A 23,793-nucleotide genomic window follows, 5' to 3' on the forward strand; every position below is an offset into this window, starting at 1 on the left:
GCCAAAGCAAAAGCGAGCATGGATAAAGGACCTCTCCCAACCCACCGGTAAGCGCATTCTCCGAGGTGGAGAGCTGTTCCCGCAGCTTATCCACATCATCCGGGTGAACCTGCTCATAGAGGGTGCTGCCAAACCACTCCGACTGGGGCTGGTTCAGGACGGGTGTCACCGAGTCCGAGACGTAGACCACCCGGCCCGTCTCGCAGGAGACAATGAATAAGAACCCGTCGGCGGCTTCCAGGATCAAATGCTTGAGCTCCTACAATGAACAGGGAGTGGACAGGCTGTTCAACAGGCTGTCCTTCTTCAAGAGTCTCTCTCTCAACACATGCAAAGAATCAGAGACTTGGGAAAGACCCAAAGAACCATCCAGTGCAACCCTGTTCTCCATACAGGAACACACAATCAAAACTCTCTTGACAGGTGGACACACCTCCAGAGAAGGGGATTCCACAAGACTCTCATGTTGGAGCTCAGCCTGTGACTGTGTTTCAGGATCAAAGTGCTTTGGATGTGGGGAGTGATATCAATGAGTTACAAAATGAGTTTCAAGATGGCAATGGTTTGGTCAGTGATATTGATGCAGAAAATGACCAGGAGATCCCTGTTCAAAGTGTAGTTACCCATGAGAATGTCCCTGAGGGGTGTGGGGATGATGGTGTGCTTTCTGAATTGTTACCAGAGAGTTCCCATGATAGGGAACATGAAAACAGCTCAGCACCTGGCCCAGCTGCAGAAATTGGTTTCGCTGTAGCTGAGAATTTCTTATCTTTTTCTCTCGGAGCCTGGCAGAACGCCGAAGCCACTGTTCGGCTTTTCTGTTTTGACTGATCTTGTCCTGTCTATCTAAGAAATTCTCAGCTACAGCGAAACCAATTTCTGAACGCTAAAGACATAGCTGACGGAGATAAAAGTCCCAAGTAGAGGATATGTAGTCAGATTAAGCATCGTTTGGAATCAAGTCAAGATCTCGTCCTTGTTTCATGGAAGCTTTGCTTGGAAAATTCATGTTTTAAGTGCCTTTGTTTCATGGTTTTGATTCTTGGATTTTATGCTTTTATATTCATGCTTTGAATTCATGTTTCCTGATTTTTTACATTTTATTGGGAACTTTTGACTTTGTTTTTCTGGACTTTGCTGGACTTTTACCCTGGACTACTTTGCTCCTGCTTATCTTCCTACCTAATTGGATTTACCTATTTCTCTAAAGGGCTTTTTTACTTTATTGCTTTTTAATTATCTTCAATAAAAGGATTGTTTTCCATCCAACGGCGCCTTGGATTTACCTATTTCTTTAAAAGGCTTTTTTACTTTATTGCTTTTGAACTATCTTCAATAAAAGGATTGTTTTCCATCCAACGGTGCCTTGGATTCATGTTTCCTGATTTCTTGCATTTTATTGGGAAGTTTTGACTTTGTTTTTATGGACTTTGCCAGACTTTTACCCTGGACTACTTTGCTCCTGCTTCTCTTCCTACCTATTTGGATTTACTTATTCCTTTAAAGGGCTTTTTTACTTTATTGCTTTTAAATTATCTTCAATAAAAGGATTGTTTTCCATCCAACTGTGCCTTGGATTTACCTATTTCTTTAAAAGGCTTTTTTACTTTATTGCTTTTTAATTATCTGCAATAAAAGGATTGTTTTCCATCCAACGGTGCCTTGGAGTCATGTTTCCTGATTTCTTGCATTTTATCGGGAAGTTTTGACTTCGTTTTTATGGACTTTGCTGGACTTTTACCCTGGACTACTTTGCTCCTGCTTATCTTCCTACCTAACTGGATTTACCTATTTCTTTAAAGGGCTTTTAACTTTATTGCTTTTTAATTATCTTAAATAAAAAGATTGTTTTCCATCCAACGGTGCCTTGGATTCATGTTTCTTGATTTCTTGCGTTTTATTGGGAAGTTTTGACTTTGTTTTTACGGACTTTGCTGGACTTTTACCCTGAACTACTTTTGCTCCTGCTTATCTTCCTACCTAATTGGATTTACCTATTTATTTAAAGGGCTTTTTTACTTTATTGCTTTTTTAATTATCTTCAATAAAAGGATTGTTTTTTATCCAACGGTGTGGTGTTTAAAATAAGAGGGCTTTTCCTGTCTTGAAGTGCAGCATCTCAGGCCACAGTCAAGTTCTTCAGATAGTTTTCTGCTGGAATGGACAGGGCACTAGGGGAGCAAGATACATAAGAGCAAGAGTGCAGCCCACAAAAGGCAACGTCCCTCCGTCGCTGTTTGATTGATTTGAGAGCCATGTCAAAACACAGATGAGTTAGGAGGGATCCGGAAAAGACAATGGAAGAAGCTTTCTTAGAATTGATCTTGAACCAACTGCTTATGTACTTATCCTGAGTTAAGTGATGAATCAAACTGGATCCTAAACTAAAAACTCTTGAGCTAACATTTAAGTGCCCACCACCAGGTTCTAACTACTTGAATATTGTAACTTATCTGCCCTTACAAGGGACCAAAAACCTCCCTGGACATGGGGTTGAATCAGGAACAGAGACCTGGTCGGTGAGGAAGGACGGCTTGTAGGTGCCGTCGGTGGACGTGTTGCCGGTGCCGCGAAGGGACTTCATGTGCGAGACGGCCATGCGGAGGATGGTGAGCTTGTCCGGCTTGCGAGCCAAGGCGCTGCAGGTGGGCACCATGTCCGAGAGCTCCGTGATGTAGGCCGTCATCTTGTTCCTCCTCCGGCGCTCGATCTCGCTGTGGTTCTCCCTAAGAGGAGGCAACCAGAAGAGAAGGAAGGGACCGGTTTCAGAAAGATAGACCTGGAACTGATTGTTATGAACAACAACTGTGGGTTAGGAACAGAAGGAGGGAAGGGACGAGGCCGGGATGCATCATGGCTCGGAGAATGCTCATGCCAAACATGCAACGAAGAGGGAGGAAAGGAAGGTTTTCAGACAAGAGTTCAAACTATTATTTGAGAAACAGCCCGGCTGGATTCGTACAAAAGGTCCTTGTGACCCAAACCCTGTGTCCAAAAAAGTACTTTTCCAAAGTTCAGGGGGAGCAGAGAAAAATAAACTTCAGGTTAAATATTAAGTGGGATGGTTGAGGAAATTTAGCCAACGGGTGAGAAAAGGTCCACAACCAAAACCAATCAAAACAGAACTTCTAACTCTGGAGGCTTCCAGCAAGCAGGAAAGAAAGGTACCTTCAGCAACCTTCATACAAAAATTGCAATTCCTAGAGTTCCAGGGGAGGAAGTTATAGTTATAGAAGAGTTATTTTCTATTTGGGGAAATAAACATCACTAGCCACTAAATAATTCAAAGGCTGCATGATCTGCGGATAGTTTTGTTCCCCAAATTACACTGAAAGCCTCCACAATGCCTGCCATGACTGCCACTCCAAAAGCCTGTGCAGCCCACAAATAACAGAGTTTCTGTCAGAAATATTTGAAAAAATAACTAGATATTTTTCATTACAAAAATGTGAGTACTGAAAGGGTTAAATGGATGCAATGACTCAATATAAGCCTGTAAGTCTGTGAGAAGGCTCTGTGGGAGAAGGGCCGCAGTGTGCGAAGGCCTCAGTGTTAGTTTGCCTCAGTCTGAGACAGCCCTCAGTGTGAGAAGGCCTCAGTGTTAGTTTGCCTCAGTCTGAGAGAGCCGTCAGTGTGAGAAGGCCTCAGTATGCAAAGGCCTCAGTGTTAGTTTGCCTCCGTCTGAGAGTGCCCTCAGTGTGAGAAGGCCTCAGTAAGCAAAGGCCTCAGTGTTAGTTTGCCTCAGTCTGAGAGAGCCCTCAGTGTGAGAAGGTCTCAGTATGCAAAGGCCTCATTGTTAGTTTGTCTCAGTCTGAGAGAGCCCTCAGTGTGAGAAGGCCTCAGTATGGAAAGGCCTCAGTGTTAGTTTGCCTCAGTCTGAGAGAGCCCTCAGTGTGAGAAGGCCTCAGTATGCAAAGGCCTCAGTGTTAGTTTGTCTCAGTCTGAGAGAGCCCTCAGTGTGAGAAGGCCTCAGTATGCAAAGGCCTCAGTGTTAGTTTGCCTCAGTCTGAGAGAGCCCTCAGTGTGAGAAGGTCTCAGTATGCAAAGACCTCAGTGTTAGTTTGCCTCAGACTGAGAGAGCCCTCAGTGTGAGAAGGCCTCAGTGTTAGTTTGTCTCAGTCTGAGAGAGCCCTCAGTGTGAGAAGGTCTCAGTATGCAAAGACCTCAGTGTTAGTTTGCCTCAGACTGAGAGCCCTCAGTGTGAGAAGGCCTCAGTTAGTCTGCCTCAGTCTGAGAGAGCCCTCAGTGTGAGAAGGCCTCAGTGGTAATTTGCCTCAGTCTGAGAGAGCCCTCAGTGTGAGAAGGTCTCAGTATGCAAAGGCCTCAGTGTTAGTTTGCCTCAGACTGAGAGAGCCCTCAATGTGAGGTAGGCCTCAGTATGAGTAGCTTCTGTGAGAGGAAGCTCTGGTGAGAGAAAGCTACTGTGTGAAGTTCCTGTGTAACTTCAGTGTGAGAGGAGGCTCTGTGCGAGTGAAGCTGTTTACGTGCACGAGAAAGAAGCCCAATGTGGAAGAAGGACGTATAAATAACTTTGTTCGTGTTATGGAAACCTTATTTTTGGATGCAGTGACTCAGTATAAGCAGGTGTGCCTGTAGCTTAGAAGCCTCTGTGGGAGAAGGGCCTCAGTGTTTTAGTAGGCCTCAGTGTTAGTTTGCCACAGTCTGAGAGAACCCTCAGTGTTAGATGGCCTCAGTATGCGAAGGCCTCAGTGTTAGTTTGCCTCAGTCTGAGAGAACCCTCAGTGTTAGATGGCCTCAGTATGCGAAGGCCTCAGTGTTAGTTTGCCTCAGTCTGAGACAGCCCTCAGTGTGAGGTAGGCCTCAGTTTGCTATAAAGAAAAGTCACCTATGGAAGAGGTAAATAACATTGGTCTGTGTGTTTTTGTCCTTTTCATCACTTTCAGCTACTGGTGCTGTGTTACGCTGCTGCTAATAAGTTACTCTGCTATACATTCACAGGGAGGGTCTTTTGTTATTAAGCCCTCTCGTCCAACAAGGTCCCTCTGCAGTCTCTCCTAAAATGCAAACAGGAAATGACATCACTCCCAACTGCCGTGATGAGAGCGACTGTAGAGGAACACAGGTGCATTTGGGTTCCGGTGCTGGGTGTCAGCAATGTGGGAGAGTCGGGAGGGAAGGATTAATTCTTAGTCCCAGGACATTTCCCCATTTTTAAGCTAGTAGGCTAGCCCAACATAGAGGAAGCATGGAATGGGAGATGCGTTTGGATGGATGACAAAATGAGAGAAAAAAAGACACATATGAGAATGGCAATAATAGGATTAAAACTCTGTATCCATAGAGAACCAGAGCAGGACTTGAGACATGGCCAATTGCTGCTAAGGGGGTGACCCAGTTGGGCTAATGCACAGGATTCCTGCCAGAAATATTAAATTAACTAGGCATTTTTAATTACAAAAATGTGAGTCAAGCACTGAAAAGGTAAAACGGATGCAATCACTCAGCAATAGCTGCAGTTCTATATAAACAGGTGTGCCTGTAGCTTAGTAGGCCTCAGTGTTAGTTTGCCTCCGTTGGAAAAAGGTCTTCGTCTGTGAGAGAAGGCCTCACAGTGTGAGGGAGGCCTTCGTTTCTGAGAGAAGCTTCAGTGTGAGATAGGCTTTAGTCTGTGAGAAGGCCTCAGCATGTGAGAAGCTTCGGGGGAAAAAGCTCCAGGTTGAAAGCCTTGTGTGTAAAGCTGTGTGTAAAGCTATTGTGTGAAGATCCTGTGTAGATTCGCTGTGAGAGAAGGTTCTGTGAGAATGAAGCTGTTTATCTACATGAGAAAGAAGCAAAGAAGCAGTGAGAGAAAGGCCTCAGTCTGAGAGAGGTCTCTGTGGAAGAAGGGCCTCAGTGTGTTAGTTCACCTCAGTGTGAGAAAGGAGTCAGACAGAGAGAGCCTTCAGTGTGAGATGGCCTCAGTGGGAGAAAAGCCTCATTCTGAGAGAGGTCTCTGTGGAAGAAGGGCCTCAGTGTGTTAGTAGGCCTCTGTGTTTGTTCACCTCAGTGAGTCAGACTGAGCCTTCAGTGTGAGATGGTCTCAGTGGGAGAAAGGCCTCAGTCTGAGAGAGGTTTCTGTGGAAGAAGGGCCTCAGTGTGTTAGTAGGCCTCGGTGTTAGTTCGCCTCAGTGTGTGAGAGAGGAGTCAGACTGAGAGAGCCTTCAGTGTGAGATGGCCTCAGTGGGAGAAAGGCCCCAGCCTGAGAGAGGTCTCTGTGGAAGAAGGGCCTCAGTGTGTTAGTAGGCCTCAGTGTTAGTTCGCTTCAGTGTGAGAGAGGAGTCAGACTGAGAGAGCCTTCAGTGTGAGATGGCCTCAGTGGAAGAAAGGCCTCAGTGTGAGTAGGCCTTGTGTGAGAATCTTTGGTGAGGGAAGTCCCACACAGGCTGCTGTGTGTAAAAAGCTACTATGTGAAACTTCTGTGTAAGTTCTTGTGAGAAGAGGCTATGTGAGAGTGAAGCATGAAAAAGAAGCCCAGTGTGGAAGCAAAGAAGGAAGTGTAAATAATTGTACTGGAAACCTTGTTGTTGTTAATAGTGCAACCATATTATTTTACTACAAAGAAAAACCTCCTATGGAAGAGATAACATTGGTCTGTTCACCTCAGTTTGCATCAGTGGGAGAAAGGCCTCAGTCTGAGAGAGTCCTCAATGGGAGAAGACCTCCGTGGGAGAAAGGCCATTAGTCTGTGAGGGAAGCTTCTGTGTGAGGTAAGCCTCGGTATGAGAAGGCCTCATGAGTGAAGCTCCAGTGTGAAGGCTGAACTTTACTTGTGTTATGGAAACCGTGTTCTTGTAAATAGTACAACTATATTATTTTACTACAAAAAAAAGCCTCCTATGGAAGAGATAAATAACATTGGTCTGTTTTTGTTCTTTTTATCACTTTGAGCTACTGGTGTTGGGTCACGCTGCTGCTAATAAGTTACTCTGCTGTACATTTATGAGGAAGGGTCTTTTGTTAATAAGCCCACTTGCCCAGCAGGCCGGGTATGGCCCCTTGTCTTACTCTCTTATTGTTTGTATTTGGTAGCATTTCCTGTTACACTCAGTGTCAGGAGTCATTTTCTGATGGCATGAAGACATCACAAATTCCCTCCGTGACATCCTGACTGAATCACTCTGGCTGCCTCAATTCTCTCTCTGTGACATTTTGAAGCCAGCAGATGGTGCTGGAAACCTTGTATTGGAACTTGTGAAGCAACAAGCTCTAATAAGGAAACTGAGAAGAGAGGGAGATGGGCAGGAAAGGTGTATAAAAGGAAGTGATGGTGGGAAAAAGTCAGTAGTGTCTTTCTTTGTTGGAGAGATACAAGCAATATATCCATTTCAAAGCAAAACCGGCTTGTGAGTGGTCATTTAATATTGCTATATAGATCTTACAGTCTTACCCTCAACTTTCAGAGATAGGGGTGCAGGACTTCCTTGAAAGGTCAAGGAAAGCAAGTATCTAGTCCGCCCAACTGTATTTAAACGCGCGCACACACACAAACAAATGTGCTTTAACGTTCCCTCGCTTTGAACACACTGCAAATCAAAACTAAAGGGACTTCTGGTAGTCTTCACCCAGGCTTTCGTCCATGGCTGCAAAGGGGTGAACAGGGAAGAGGGGCCATTAAGAGGGGAGTCAGTGGGGAGCAGAAAAGGAGGTGGAGGTGGTCAACACACTCAGCTTCGCCATGCTTTTTTAGGGGAGAAAAAAACAATCTCCGTTTTCCTACCTGGCCAGTCTTTCCTTATCCGCTGAACTCTGTTCATCATCCGACCTAGAAATAAAATCGGTGAGCTAAGCTAAAAACGGGGGGCAAAATAAAAATAAAAATATGGAGCTAACAGGGAAGAAAAAGGGCAGGGAGGGCGATGCAGCCGGGAACTTGATTCGTTATTTTTCTTCTATCCAAAAGCAACAGGAGGGGGAAAAACTGACTAAGTACTTTATTTTGAACTGGGGGATGCTTACAAACAAAGAAGGAAGGTTGCAATGGTGACCAAGGAGCAGAGAAGGCAAGGGATGGTGAATGGAGAGAAAGAGATGAGTAAGCCGGCATGGTGGTGGTTTCTTTTTTTGGAGAAAGTCGCTCTGCAGACTGGGAAACCTGGCTATTTGCAGGTTCCAAAGACAGAAAACAATCCGGCACACTGCGCTTAATGCCACCAACCCAAACCACTGGAAACGATAACCAAGACCTTTCAAAGCAACACTCCCCACTCTCTGTTCTGAAGGAGAAAGAAGTAGTAACGTTAAACCCCAAAGGCAATGTTTACATTTGTAATTGTTAACTTGGCGGGTGATTAACCACAGCTATTGGGGAGAATGGATAAAAGATGCAAAAGTAGATGCTGCAGGGACATTGAGTAGGAAACCGCTACTCTCTCCCATCAGAACCGTATTTGCTCAACTGTAAGTCACCATCAATGTTAAGGCACATCCTAATTTGTGCTTAGTGAAATGTTTGCATTGTTATGTATTCACATGTTTTATGTAACTATGATGTTGTTTATTGTTTGCGTTTTCAGTTTTTCTTTATTGTAATTGTTGTTTGGGCTTGGCCTCATGTAAGCCGCTCCGAGTTCCCTTCGGGGAGATGGTGGCGGGGTATAAATAAAGTTTATTATATTACTAGCCATCCCCTGCCACACCTTGCTGTGGCCCACTCTGGTGGTCACGGGGATTCTGTGTGGGAGGTTTGGCCCAATTCTGTCGTTGGTGGGGTTCACAATGCTCTGTGATTGTAGGTGAACTATAAATCCCAGCAACTACAACTCGCAAATGTCAAGATTCTATTTTCCGCAAACTCCACCAGTGTTCACATTTGCTCATATTGAGTATTTGTGTAGAGTTTGGTCCAGATCATTGTTTGAGTCCAGAGTGCTCTCTGGAGGTAGGTGAACTACAACTCCAAAACCAAAGGACACTGCCCACCAAACCCTTCCAGTATTTTCTGTTGGTCATGAGAGAACTCTGTGCCAAGTTTGGTTCAATTCCATCGTTGGTGAGGTTCAGAATGCTCTTCAATTGTAGGTGAACTGTAAATCCCAGCAACTACAACTTCCAAATGACAAAATCAATTTTTTTGAGTGAAGGACATACATTGGGTTGTTAGGTGTCTTGTGTCCAAATTTGATGTCAATTCATCCAGTGGTTTTTGAGTTCTGTTAATCCCACAAGCAAACATTACATTTTTATTTGTATAGATTATTGTTATTAATTTAGGTACTAGCACTATTAACAAAAAAACTGTGTTCCCTCACTACTTCGCGGTTCGCTTTTCACAGAATTGTTGTTTCGCGAGTTTTTGCCTTCTGGCAATGATCAAGTGTGGAAGGGGGTTTCACCCTCCCTCTTTGGAGCGAGGCAGCCAATCATAAAAAGAGAGAGAGAGGAGATACAAAGCAATATGTAAATCATGGCCATATATATATTCCCTACTTTACCGATTTTCACTTTTCTCAGGTGGTCCTGAAACGTAACACTCACGATAAGTGAGGGAACACTGTACACCTGCAATTCTAAGCACTCCATTTTGGAGATGTTTATTTAGAGAGAGAAATGAGCCTTATAACTGAAAATATACAGTAAACAGAGACAAAAAGCAATACAAATAATAACACTACCAATAATAATAATAATAATAATGAATGCCCAAAAAAAACCCATACAAACAGTTTCCATCAGGACAAAACACATTAGACAATAGAAAACAACATGGCTATTCTGATAAATGGTTCCATGACCCAGATTGTAAAAAACAACAGGAAAAACTCAGCTACTATCAAGACCTCAAAATTGAAATGCAAAGGCTGTGGCGTAAACCAGTCCAGGTGGTCCCAGTGGTCACTGGCATACTGGGTGCCGTGCCAAAAGATCTCAGCCGGCGTTTGGAAACAATAAACATTGACAAAATCATGATATGTCAACTGCAAAAGGCCACCTGACTTGGATCTGCGCGCAACATTCAAAAATACATCACACAGTCCTAGACGCTTGGGAAGTGTTTGACTTGTGATTTTGTGATACGAAATCCAGCATAGAGATCTCGTTTGCTGTGACATAATGGATTTTTGTGTCAATAATAATAATAATAATAATAATACATCACAAAGTCCGAGACGCTTGGGAAGTGTTCGACTTGTGATACGAAATCCAGCATATAGATCTCGTTTGCTGTGACATACTGTGCTTTTGTGTCAATAATAATAATAATAATAATAATAATAATAATAATACATCACACAGTCCTAGACGCTTGGGAAGTGTTCGACTTGTGATTTTGTGATACGAAATCCAGCATATAGATGTTGTTTGCTGTGACATACTGTGCTTTTGTGTCAATAATAATAATAATAATAATAATATATGAGGATTTAAAGATCGAACTGCAAAGACTCTGGCACAAGCCAGTAAAGGTGGTCCCAGTGGTGGCTGGCACACTGGGTGCAGTGCCTCAAGACCTTGGCCCGCACTTAAACACAACTGGCACTGACAAAATTACCATGTCAGCTGCAAAAGGCCACCTTAGTGGAATCTGCACGCATTATTTGCCGATACATCACACAGTCCTAGATACTTGGGAAGGGTCCAACGTGTGATCCAATACAACAGCCAGGATAGTGATCTTGTTTGTTGTGTACTAATCTTGTGTTTCAAATAATAATAATCTTCATTTATAGACTGCCCTATCTCCCCAACGGAACTCAGGGCGGTTTCCAACAATATGGCAAACACTGAATGCCCATAGAAAAACCATACAAACAGTTTACATCAGGACAAAGCACATTAGACAATAGAAAACAACATAACTGTTCTAATAAATGGTTCCATGACCCAGATTGCAAGCTCCCTCGAGAGAGAATGCTTTCCGGCGATTTACAACTCTAGCAGCAGGAATGATGGATTATTATATCTTTCCTAAAATCCAAGTAATCCTTTGAGATAGAGAAAAGGACCGAGTCTGTAGCCAAGGGAGAAAGCAGAAAAGGATTCCAGGCTGGCTCCGTCCTGGCCTAAAAATAAAATTCTTTGTCCAAGAGAAAAATGAATTCAACAGTTCATCCCAACATGGCAAACACTTGGATTCAAAATCACAAAATCTGAAATCAGGACAGTAAATAAAGAACAACACTCAAAAACAGAAGAACTCCAGACAAGAAAAAAATCAGGGACAGCGAATCACCTCTCAACAAAGGATTCCCCCAGGAAGAAGCCACACCTTGAAATTGCTAGGCCATTAAATGCTATTCGGTACTGACGAATGCAAAAGATAACGTATATACTTGAGTATAAGCTGACCCGAATATAAACCGAGACACCTAATTTTACCACAAAGAACTGGGAAAACGTATTGACTCACGTATAAGCCGAGGGTGGGAAATGCAGCAGATAATGGTAAATTTCAAAATAAAAATAGATATCAATACAGTTATATGAATTATTAAATTATTAAATATAAATTATTTAAAATTAATAAAAAATTTATTAAACATTAAATAAAAAATATTTAAAATTAATAATAAAATAAAAATAAATTAATAAAAATATTTAACATTTAATAAATTATTAAATATTTAAAAGGGGGCTCAAAAACTAGGCTTATACTTGAGCATATACAGTAACCACTGAACTTTTTTTTTAAGTATTGTGAAATTTCCTTCCAAACTGGTAGGAAGTGGACAACCTGGCTTTGCTTTCCAAAAGCCCCTGATGTCGAAACAAAATGCAAATGACTTCTCTTGTTACGACACACAGAAGGGGGGAAAAATAAGATACAGAGTCTGGTTACTGAAAAGGTTTGCAGACGTAAAGGAACGTTCCTCGAGCTTTGAACGAACAACTGAAAACCAAAAATATCTTTACCTTGCAAACCTCTCTTTGTCATTTGGGAGTTGGTCGTCGTCGCATCTAAAGAAGCAATTGGAGAGAAAGGGTATAAATAATAATAATAATAATAATAATAATAAAACTTTATTTATACCCTGCTACCATCTCCCCAAGAGACTCGGTGCGGTTTACATGAGGCCGAGCCCACAAGACATCAATAATACAAGCAATAACAACAATAATACAAGCAATAATATAAATATAATAATAATAATAATAATATAATATATGGGTATGTGATGAAAAGCATGTTGTAAAGTAATGGTAAAGTAAATGGCAAACCGAACATGATCTAGCCGACATAAAGTCGTGCCCATAAAACCATGCTTCCTGCAAGAAAGTGTCTGGAAACCATCACTTTCCCTGGATTCCGTGACTCAGAGGGAAAATTATTCCACCATCCCACTGCCAGACTGATTTAAAAAGCAATTCTATTCTTCCTGCAAGAGACTCCTTGTGGGTTTCGCCACTTCTCGCGTTTCACTGCCAATGCACTCATATTGTAAGCTGGTTGAGAATAAAATAATAATAATAATAATAATAATAATAATAATCTTTATTTATACCCCGCCACCATCTCCCCCAACTGGGACTCGGAGCGGCTTACATGGGGCCAAGCCCGAACAACAGATTACAATACAAAAAATAAGAAATTACAATAAAATAAACAACATAACATTAAAGTATAAAACATCAAAGCATATAAATAATATACATAAAACATAAGAACCGAACATAAGGACAAAGGGAAGGAAGGAAGGAGAGAAAGAGGGAAGGAAGGAAAGAGAGAAGGGAGGATGGAAGCAAAAAGCGAAGGAAGGAAGAAATGAGAGAAAGAAGATAAAGAAAAGGGGGAAGGAATGTACATAAAAGACTTCAACTGGCCCACCATTGGCAGGTAAAAAATAATTAAAAAGTGAATTGAGGCAAAAACATGGAAAATAAAAGAGACGCAAAGTATTCCAGAGACTTTTGGATCTTCAACATGGCTTGAAGGGAGATTATTTAGTGCAATAACCAAGCAGATCATAGATCTGAACTAATAATGAGAGAAAGAAGATAAAGAAAAGGGGGAAGGAAGGAAAGGTAGAGAAGGAAGGGAGGAGAGAAAGAAAGAAAAAAGGGAAGGAAGGAGGGAGCGAAGGAAGGAGAGAAAAAGGGAGGGAAGGAAAGAGAGAAGAAAGGATTGAAGCAAAAAACGAAGAAAGGAAGGAAGTAGGGAAGGAAGAAATGAAAGAGAAATGAGATAAAGAAAAAGGGGGGAAGAAAGGAAAGGTACAGAAGGAAAGAAAAAAGGGAAGGAAGGAAGGAGAGAAAGAGGGAAAGAAGGAAAGAGAGAAGGGAGGATGGAAGCAAAAAGCGAAGGAAGGAAGGAATGAGAGAAAGAAGATAAAGAAAAGGGGGAAGGAAGGAAGGAAGGAAAGGTAGAGAAGGAAGAAAGGAGAGAAGGAAAGAAAAAAGGGAAGGAAAGAAGAAAAGAGGGAGCGAAGGAAGGATTGAAAGAAGGAGATAAAAAGGGAGGGAAGGAAAGAGAGAAGAAAGGATGGAAGCAAAAAACGAAGGAAGGAAGGAAGGAAGGAAGGAAGGAAGGAAGGAAGGAAGGAAGGAAGCAGGGAAGGAAGAAATGAGAGAAACAAAGAGATATAGGAAAATGGGGGAGGGAAGGAAATGTAGGGAAGGAAAGAAAAAAAGGGAAGGAGAGAAGGAAGGATGGAAGCAAAAAGCGAAGGAAGGAAGTAAGGAAGGAAGGAAGGAAGTAAGGCAGGAAGGAAGGAAGGAGGTAGAGAAGGAAGAAATGAAAGAAGATAAAGAAAATAAAGAAAGGGGGGAAGGAAGAAAAGGTAGAGGAAGAAAGGAGAGAAAGAAAAAGGGAAGGAAGGAAAGAGCGAAGGAAGGAAGGAAAGAAGGAGAGAAAAAAGGAGGGAAGGAAAGAGAGAAGAAAGGATGGAAGCAAAAAATGAAGGAAGGAAGTAGGGAAGGAAGAAATGAGAGAAAAAAGAGATAAAGGGGGAAGGAAGGAAAGGTAGAGAAGGAAGGAAGGAGAAAAGGAAAGGGAAAAAGGGAAGGAAGGAAAGAGAGCAAAGAAAGGAGGGAAAGATGGAAAGAAAGAGGAAGGGACGGTTTGCCACAGCAACGCATGGCGGGTACAGCTAGTTAATAATAAATAATAAAAAAACTGTATCTATATACCACTCTATCTTCAAATCAGGGATCATTTGAAGAATCAAATCACTTCCTCGACCCGGCACAAAAATACAGCCAGTCCCCAAGTTACAGACATCCAACTTACAAGCGACTCCTAGTTAAGAACAGGGCTGAGACAATCGGAAGTGAGAGGACTCTACCCCTCGGATGGAAAATTGACTTCTGAATGTTTCTAACTTGGGGATAGCCTGTACCTGCCAACCTGTCACAGACCTCACTCCAGATTTAGATGGGCATTTCCACAGAATTTTCCCCATCTAGGACCCCAAGTCCTTGCCGACGGAAGCTCAACTCACCTGAGAAATTTGCTGTTCCCTTCGCCGTCGTCGTCAAAATCGAGCCTGAGGAAGGACAGCAGCAAGATGTGAGATCCCAGCTGCCACATTCCAACGTCAAACAATACCCTGGGAAAACTAGAAGGGAAATGAAGGCCTGGCACAGCGGAGGAACCCAAGGATCCTTTACTGTTGAAACCTGAATGGATACCTGAATGGTAAAGGGGGTTGGACTGGATGGCCTTTGGGGTTTCCTCCAACTCTATGGTTCTGTCATTCTAAAACTCACAGGACAATTGCTGGATCTTCCTCTTAAAATTGCCCCCTTCTCCAAATACCCAAGAGCCACCTTACCCTGTCCTCCGCTTGTTTGTTCTCTGGACGATGCCTCCTCCAGAATGTGCTCCTGCTCCTGATGTCCCAGACGGTGAACCCAAAGAGGAAACATCTGAGGCCATTTCTGGAATAACAACAACAATTATAACAATGATGACGTTGAAGCCTTTCATAGCTGAAATCATTGGGTTGCTATGAGTTATCTAGGCTGCCTGGCCATATTCCAGAAGCATTCTCTCCTGACATTTCGCCCACATCTATGGCAGGCATCTTCAGAAGTTGAGGGGTCTGTTGGAAACTTGGCAAGTGAGGTTTAGAGTATTAAAAAAGCTTAGAAATGGATTTGAGGGAAATATCCCTTCCTGGCTAAGAATACCACTTCTATGTATTTACGACATTTATATGCTGCCCTTCTCACCCCATTTCTCAGAGCGGCTTACAAGATATATATACATATTATAAGATAGATATATTATTTAGCATAGTACAATATCACTATTATATATTACTATATCGTATTATACCATTATATTGTAATATTATTAGTATTACTACATATAATATAAAATACATAATTATAATAGTAAAGGTAAAGGTTTTCCCCTGACATTAAGTCCGGTTGTGTCTGACTCTGGAGTGTTGTGCTCATCTCCATTTCTAAGTCGAAGAGCTGGCGTTGTCCGTAGACACTCCAAGGTCATGTGGCCGGCATGACTGCATAGCTGGCTTCAGGAAAGGCAAAAGCTGCACATTGCAAGTGCTGAACCTGACTCAGCACATAGAAGATGGCTTTGAAAGGCAGCAGATCACAGGAGCTGTCTTCATAGACCTGTCAGTGGCTTATGAGACTGTAACCACCGCCTCCTCCTGAGGAAAATGTATAATATCCCAAAGGACTACCACCTCACCTGCTTCATAGGAAACCTGCTACAAAACAGGAGCTTTTTTGTTGAGTTTCAGGGCCAGAGAAGCAGATGGCGGAAATAGAAGAACGGCCTGCCTCAGGGGAGCATGCTTGCTCCATGAATGTTCAATATCTACACAAATGACCAGCCACTGCCAGAAGGGATAGAGAGTTTCATCTATGCTGATGATCATGCCATTACTGCTCAAGCAGGGAGGTTTGAGATGGTTGAACAGAAGCTCCCCGAAGCTCTAGGTGCCCTTACTGTCTATTACAGGGGAAACCAGCTGATCCCTAATCCACCTGAAACACAGACATGTGCCTTTCACCTTAAGAACAGACAAGCATCCCAAGCTCTGAGGATGACCTGGGAAGGAATCCCACTGGAGCATTGCAGCGCACCCAAATACCTGGGAGTCACTCTGGACCGTTCTCTGACCTACAAGAAGCACTGCTTGAATATCAAGCAAAAAGTGAGTGCTAGAAACAATATCATACGAAAGCTGACTGGCACAACCTGGGGATCACAACCAGACACAGTGAAGACATCTGCCTTTGCGCTATGCTACTCTACTGCTGAGTACGCATGCCCAGTGTGGAACACATCTCGCCACCTAAAACAGTGGATGTGGCTCTTAATGAGACATGCCGCATTATCACGGGGTGCCTGCGCCCTACACCACTGGAGAAATTACACTGTTTAGCTGGTATTGCACCACCTGACATCCGCCGGGAAGTGGCAGCCAATAGTGAAAGGACCAAGGCAGGGACATCTCCAGCTCATCCCCTGTTTGGGTATCAGCCAGCACGTCAACGCCTTAAATCAAGAAATAGTTTTCTAAGATCTCCAGAGACACTCGCTGGAACACATCAGCAAGTGAGAGTCCAAAAGTGGCAGGCTCAAACCCAGAACCTCAATCCATGGCTGATACCAAATGAGAGACTCCCCCCTGGGCACACAGAGGACTGGGTGACTTGGAAAGCACTGAACAGACTGCGCTTTGGCACCACGAGATGCAGAGCCAACCTTAAGAAATGGGGCCACAAAGTGGAATCCTCGACATGCAAGTGCAGGGAGGAGCAAACCACCTGCTGCAATGCACCCCGAGACCTGCCACATGATGCACCAGGGAGGACCTTCTTGCAGCAACACCAGAGGCACTCCAAGTGGCCAGATACTGGTCAAAGGACATTTAACCAATTACCAAGTTTGCAAAATCTGTGTGTTTTTTCCCCTCTTTTTAATCTGTGTGTTTGTTTTGTTCTGTTAGAATTGTAATACAATGGTATGGTTGCTGATGACACGATAAATAAAATAATTCAATAAATACAATGGTCAGTCGTCCCACTAAATTCGATGTTCATCAACCTCCATCCATATCTCAGGGTGTTGGCTCACTCATCGAATGCCTGTCTCCATAACCACGTCTTCACCTGCTTCCTGAATGTCAGGATAGAAGGGGCGGTTCTGATCTCCGGTGGAAGAGAGTTCCAGAGTCGAGGGGCCACCACCGAGAAGGCACTGTCCCTTGTCTCCACCAGACATGCTTGCGAGGCCGGTGGGACCGAGAGCAGGGCCTCTCCAGACCATCTTAATAATCGTTGGCTCACTCGTCAAATGCCTGTCTCCATAACCATGCCTTCACCTGCTTCCTGAATGTCAGGATAGAAGGGGCGGTTCTGATCTACGGTGGGAGAGAGTTCCAGAGTCGAGGGGCCACCACCGAGAAGGCCCTGTCCCTCGTCCCCACCAGACACGCTTGCAAGGCCGGTGGGACCGAGAGCAGGGCCCCTCCAGACGATCTTAATAATCTTGATGGTTCATAGGGGAGAATACGTTCGGAAATATTATTGTAATATTACTGAACACAGGAAGACGGTAAAATTGAACAAAGGAAATGGTACAAGGATGATGAGAACGGATTCTGATTTGTTACTGAGGCGTTATGATATGATAATGATTGTTTGATTTTGTCTGCTGTATATGATGTGTTTTAATCGCTTAGGATATTGTTGTGATAACCTGTATTGTGTAAACCGCATTGAGTCGCCTAATTAGGCTGAAAAATGTGGTATAGAAATAAAGCAAATAATAATAATAATAATAATAATAATAATATTACTAGTATCATACCGTATTACATGAGACTATTATCAATGGCAATGCCTTTCATTTCCCCCTATTTTGCTCTCCCATAACACCAAGTCAAATCAATATAGAAATAACAATAATAACAAGAAATATCCCTTCTGCTTCCCTCCCTGAGTCCCTCCTCCTGTCACTCAAAGCTCCTCCCCAAAAGCCACCCTCCTCTTTCCCCCCAAATTCTCCCCATTTGACTCTCTTGACCTCCCTTTCCTTCCTTTTCTTTTGGACCCACTCCTCCCAGAATCCCCTGGGCCTGCCTCCATGTTGTCCTCTCCCAGCATGCCCCTAAACCCCCTTTTCCTTTTCCTTTCCCTATTTCCAAGACGCGGCCTTCCTTGGAGTGGCGCCACAACGCGAGGCCCACTAGGCCTCAACCCACCTTGGCTAGCAGTAGTGGTTGCCATGGCGACCCGAGGAGGAGGAGGAGGAGGCGCCCTCCCGCTCTGCCCCGCTGCTCCCTTCTCGCCTCCAAGATGGCGGGCGCTCCCACTGCGGGGCGAACCCCAGCAGGGGGCGGGGCGAGCAATTGAGTACTCTGATTGGTGCAACGAAACCAACTGGGCGTGGCCTCCCGTGCGCGCTTCCTATTCTGAGCTCTGACGCCGAAGGGGCGGGGACAGAGAGGCGAATAGCTCTCCCATTGGTGCAGCGGGAAAAGGGGGAGGGGCGTCCGGGAATGGATTTGTTTATTTATTTATATCCCGCTTTCTCTCTGCAAATCTAAAGCAATACAACTTAAAATACATAATACAACACTATTATCATTATATATTATTATCATATATGATGGATTATTACATAATAATATTATATATATAATTATAATATATATTATATTATTATCATATTATGGATTATTACATAATTTTATATATAATTATAATATTATATATTACATTATTATATCATTCTATATTATTATAATATATGATGGATTATTACATAATTATAATATTATATATTACATAACAATATATTATATATATGATTATAATATTAAATATTACCTTATTATATCATTCTATTTTATCATATATTATGGATTATTATTATATAATTATATATATATTATATTACATTATTATATCATTATATATTATCATATATTATGGATTATTGCATAATTATATTATATATATAATATATATCACATTATTATATTATTATATACTATTATTATATATTATGGATTATCACATAATTATATATTATATATATAATTATAATATTAAATATTACATCATTATATCATTATAATCATATATTATGGATTATCACATAATTATATATTATATATATAATTATAATATTATATATTTCATTATTATATCATTATATAGTATTATCATATATTATGGATTATTATTATATCATTATATATATTATATATTACATTATTATATCATTATATATTATTATCAATTATTATGAATTATTACATAATTATATATAATATATATTTAATTATAATATTATATATTTCATTATTACATCATTATATATTATTATCATATATTATGGATTATTATTATATCATTATATATATTATATATTACATTATTATATAATTATATATTATCATATATTATGGATTGTTACATAATTATATATATATATATATAATATTATATATTTCATTATTTTATCATTATATATTATTATCAATTATTATGAATAATTACATAATTATATTATGTATATATAATTATAATATTATATATTACATTATTATATCATTATATCATTATATATTATATATATAATTAATTATATATATATTATATTATTATATATTATATTATATATATATATATACTTATAATATTAGTATAAATAAATATTACTAATATATTATTATATATTATTTATTTATTTACAGGAAGGAAGGGAAGCTGGAAGGAAACAAGGAAGGAAGAAAGATGCACCAAGGGTTTGAATGGAGGGGCAGAATATCAAGAAGGTGCAATGCTTGATGCATCCTCTGGAGGGCGGCAAAGGATTGCACATAGGAGTCCTGGGCAAATGGTGCCCCTGAGATTTCAATGGAGGGTCAGAATACCCAGAGGGAGCAATGCTCAATGTGACCACCAGGGGGTGGCAAAGGGTGTACTACTACTACTACTACTTCCATCATCTGTGTGCCAAGTTTGGTCCAGATCCGCCAGCAATGGGAGTCACAGGGCTCGCTGGGTGCGGAGTGAACCATAACTCCCATCATCCAGCGTCAATGGAAATGGATGGATGGATAGATAGACTGATGGATGGATGGATGGATGGATGGGTACACTGATTGATAGATGGATGGATAGACTGATAGATTGATAGATGGGTGGATGGGTGGATGGATGGATGGATGGATGGATACATTGTTGGATGGATGGACGGATGGATGGATAGATATATTGATCGATGAATGGATGGATACATAGATGGATGAATAGATGGATAGATGGATAGAAAGATGGATGGATGGATAGACTGATATATTGATAGATGGGTGGATGGATAGATGGATGAGTGGATGGATAGATGGATGGATGTATAGATAGATGGATAGCTAGATGGATAAATGGATGGATGGATGGATAGATAGATAGATAGATGAATAGATGGATAGATTGATGGATAGATAGTTAGATAGATAGATGGATGAATAGATTGATGGATGGATGGATGGATGGATGGATGGATGGATGGATGGGTGGATGGATAGATGGATGGAAAGAACTTCATCGGTGTCGTTGATGGACGATGAAAAGCAGCAGCTCCCCTGGCGGCCAGAAAAAAAAAGAAGTTAAATAGCTTTTGTCTGTTAAATGTTGTTTGTCAAACTGGCATTGAATGTTTGCCATATATGTGTTTACTGTAATCCGTCCTGAGTCCCCTGCGGAGTGAGAAGGGCGGAATATAAGAACTGTAAATAAATAGATAGATAGATAGATAGATAGATAGATGGGTAGACTGCTATATTGATGGATGGATGTATAGATAGATAGATGGAGAGTTAGATGGATAGATAGAGGGATGGATGGATGAATAGATTGATAGATCAATGGATGGATGATAGATGGATAGACTGCTATATTGATAGATGGGTGGATGGATAGATGGATGGGTGGTTGGATGGATGGATGGATAGATAGATGGTTGGATGGATACATGGATAGAGAGAAGGGATGGATAAATAGATGGATAGGTGGATTGATGAATAGATAGATTAACAAATGGGAATATGATCTGGGCGACGACAGCTACGCAGTCCAACCTGGGAGGGATCCTTCCACTCTCCTTCCCTGTCCTGGGTGAAACCTGACGCACCCGCACCTTGTGAAGTATTCATGAGAATGCTTTCGGTGACAGAAGAGCAGAGCTGAACAACCGAATGGCAGAGACCCATTTTGGCACCGGGGCAAGAGCGAAACGCTGGCAGATCCTTTCCCGCAGACAAGGCAGGTAAGCGCCAAGCCTTGGCGACTGTGTTCCATTCACCTTGTCCGGGTGAACTATGTAACCTGGTGCCTCACCAAACTACCAATCCCATTATTCCATAGTATTGAGCCATGGAGGTTCAAGTGGGGTCAAGATGGATTCATTCCACAGGGTGTAGATGTGTTGTAAGGGGGTCTCATGGCGGGAGTTCGAGTTCAAATGAGTAATGTTTTCCGGAACCCGCCATTCCCACGTTTCTGCCCCTACAGATGAGGGGAAGACCCCTTCCTGGGTAAGAAGACCACCCTCAATTAGACCCATGGAGGACCCCACTGCCGAGACCTTTGTGGACGTGGACAAAGGCATCTGCGTCGGCTTCCTCTCCCTGATGTGCTTCTTCCTCCTCATCATGATGGTGCGCTGCGCAAAGCTGATTGTGGATCCGTATACGGCCATCCCGACCTCCACTTGGGAAGAGGAGCAATTCGACTGACATGTAAACTAGACCATTAGGTTACATGCATAAATATCTATCGGCCAATAGCTAATCCTTTCTAGCAGTGTAATAGCCACTTGTGGTTGCATCTGAGCACTGCATACATGCTTATCTATCGGCAAGTAGCAAATCCTTTCTATCTATGTGTTGCTCTCTTGTGGTTGCATCTGAGTACTGCATGCATACATATCTACCAGCCAGTAGCTAATCCTTTCTATCTATATACTGTCGTCTTGTGGTTGCATTTGAGCTCTGCATGCATACGTATCTATCGGCCAGTAGCTAATCCTTTCTATCTATATACCTCCTTCTTGTGGTTGCATCTGAGCATTGCATGTAAACATATCTATTGGCCAGTAGCTAATCCTTTCTAGCTATATACTGCCTTCTTTTGGTTGCATCTGAGTATTGCATGCATGCATGCATAAATATCTATAGGCCAGTAACTAATCCTTTCTATCTCTAGATTGCTGTCTTGTAGTTGCATTTGAACACTGCATTTGAACACTGCACTCATATCTATCGGCCAGTAGCTAATCCTTTCTATCTATATATCTCTTGTGGTGTCTATCGGACAGTAGCTAATCCTTTCTATCTATGTGCTGCTCTCTTGTGGTTGCATCTGATTACTGCATACATACATATCTATCAGCCAGTAGCTAATCCTTTCTATCTATATACTGTCGTCTTGTGGTTGCATTTGAGCTCTGCATGCATACGTATCTATTGGCCAGTAGCTAATCCTTTCTATCTATATACTGTCGTCTTGTGGTTGCATTTGAGCTCTGCATGCATACGTATCTATTGGCCAGTAGCTAATCCTTTCTATCTATATACTGTCGTCTTGTGGTTGCATTTGAGCTCTGCATGCATACGTATCTATTGGCCAGTAGCTAATCCTTTCTATCTATACACCTCCTTCTTGTGGTTGCATCTGAGCATTGCATGTAAACATATCTATCGGCCAGTAGCTAATCCTTTCTAGCTATATACTGCCTTCTTTTGGTTGCATCTGAGTACTGCATGCATAAATATCTATATATCTATGTAAACCGGGCTGAGTCCCTCAACGAGGTTGAGAAGCTCGGTATACAAAACTGTGAAATAATAATAATAAATAATAATAATAGTCCAGTAACTAATCCTTTCTATCTTTTTACTGCCATCTTGTGTTTGCATTTGAGCTCTGCATGCATGCATATCTATCGGCAAGTAGCTAATCCTTTCTATCTATATACGGTTTTCTTGTGGTTGCATCTGAGTATTTATTATATAATATATATATATATGTGTGTGTGTGTATTTTTTGTCGTGTCCAGAGCGACTTGAGGAACTGCAAGTCGCTTCTGGTGTATATTATATTATATATATATATACACATACACATATACATATACACACACACACACATATATATATTATAATACATATATATATAGTATATTATATAGTATATTATATATTCTATATAATATATAATTATATATATTATTATTATATAATATATTATATATATGGTGTATACTATATATTATAGTATATAGCATTATATTGTTTTATTTCATATTATATATATAATACATAGTATATAGTATTAAAGTGTATAATATAGTATATATTATTATAGTATTTATTGACAACTATATATTATTTAAGCCTAGGCACAGGGTTGCATTTTGCTCGGGAAAAAAAATCCATGCTTTCCTTTAATGCTTTGAAAGCAAAGCAAGAAAACAATTCAATTTTTGAGAATCAGTTTAAAAATGGATCTACTGGCCCTTTAAATGCAATGCGCATGCGTACTACGCGGCGTCCGAGTCGGAGAGAGAGAGCGCCTTGTTGCTTCCTTAGCCGAGCTGAATGCATGCCGCTATTTCCGCATGCGCACTAAAATGGATCTACTGGCCCTTTAAATAGAGAAGCCTCGAACAATGCGCATGCGTACTACGAGGCAGCGGAGTCGGAGAGAGAGCGCCCTGTTGCTTCCTTAGCCGAGCTGAATGCATGCCGCTATTTCCGCATGCGCACTAAAATGGATGTACTGGCCCTTTAAAGAGAGGGCTAGAACAATGCGCATGCGTACTACGAGGCAGCGGAGTCGGAGAGAGAGCGCCCTGTTGCTTCC

General features: G+C 41.6%; 1 protein-coding gene across 4 annotated transcripts in view; it reads right to left on the reverse strand.

Moving 5' to 3' along the window:
- The window catches only part of ARNT (aryl hydrocarbon receptor nuclear translocator), a 40,148-nt gene extending 21,907 nt beyond the window's left edge, over positions 1-18,241 (reverse strand). For 2 of the 4 annotated variants that reach the window (XM_060758063.2, XM_067472347.1), the window contains exons 1-7: positions 18,123-18,241; positions 14,709-14,814; positions 14,376-14,420; positions 11,851-11,895; positions 7,718-7,762; positions 2,513-2,726; positions 46-259 (exon numbers count right to left, since the gene is read on the reverse strand). In XM_060758063.2, coding sequence (XP_060614046.2) covers positions 46-259; positions 2,513-2,726; positions 7,718-7,762; positions 11,851-11,895; positions 14,376-14,420; positions 14,709-14,814; positions 18,123-18,147 — 694 coding nt within the window. In that variant the 5' untranslated portion in view covers positions 18,148-18,241. The remainder of the gene's footprint in view (positions 1-45; positions 260-2,512; positions 2,727-7,717; positions 7,763-11,850; positions 11,896-14,375; positions 14,421-14,708; positions 14,815-18,122) is intronic. The other 2 variants (XM_067472349.1, XM_067472348.1) reach the window with 1 other exon arrangement.
- Positions 18,242-23,793: the final 5,552 nt, after the last annotated feature.

This window comes from Anolis sagrei, chromosome 12, assembly GCF_037176765.1.
Source record: "Anolis sagrei isolate rAnoSag1 chromosome 12, rAnoSag1.mat, whole genome shotgun sequence".
NCBI lineage: Eukaryota > Metazoa > Chordata > Lepidosauria > Squamata > Dactyloidae > Anolis > Anolis sagrei.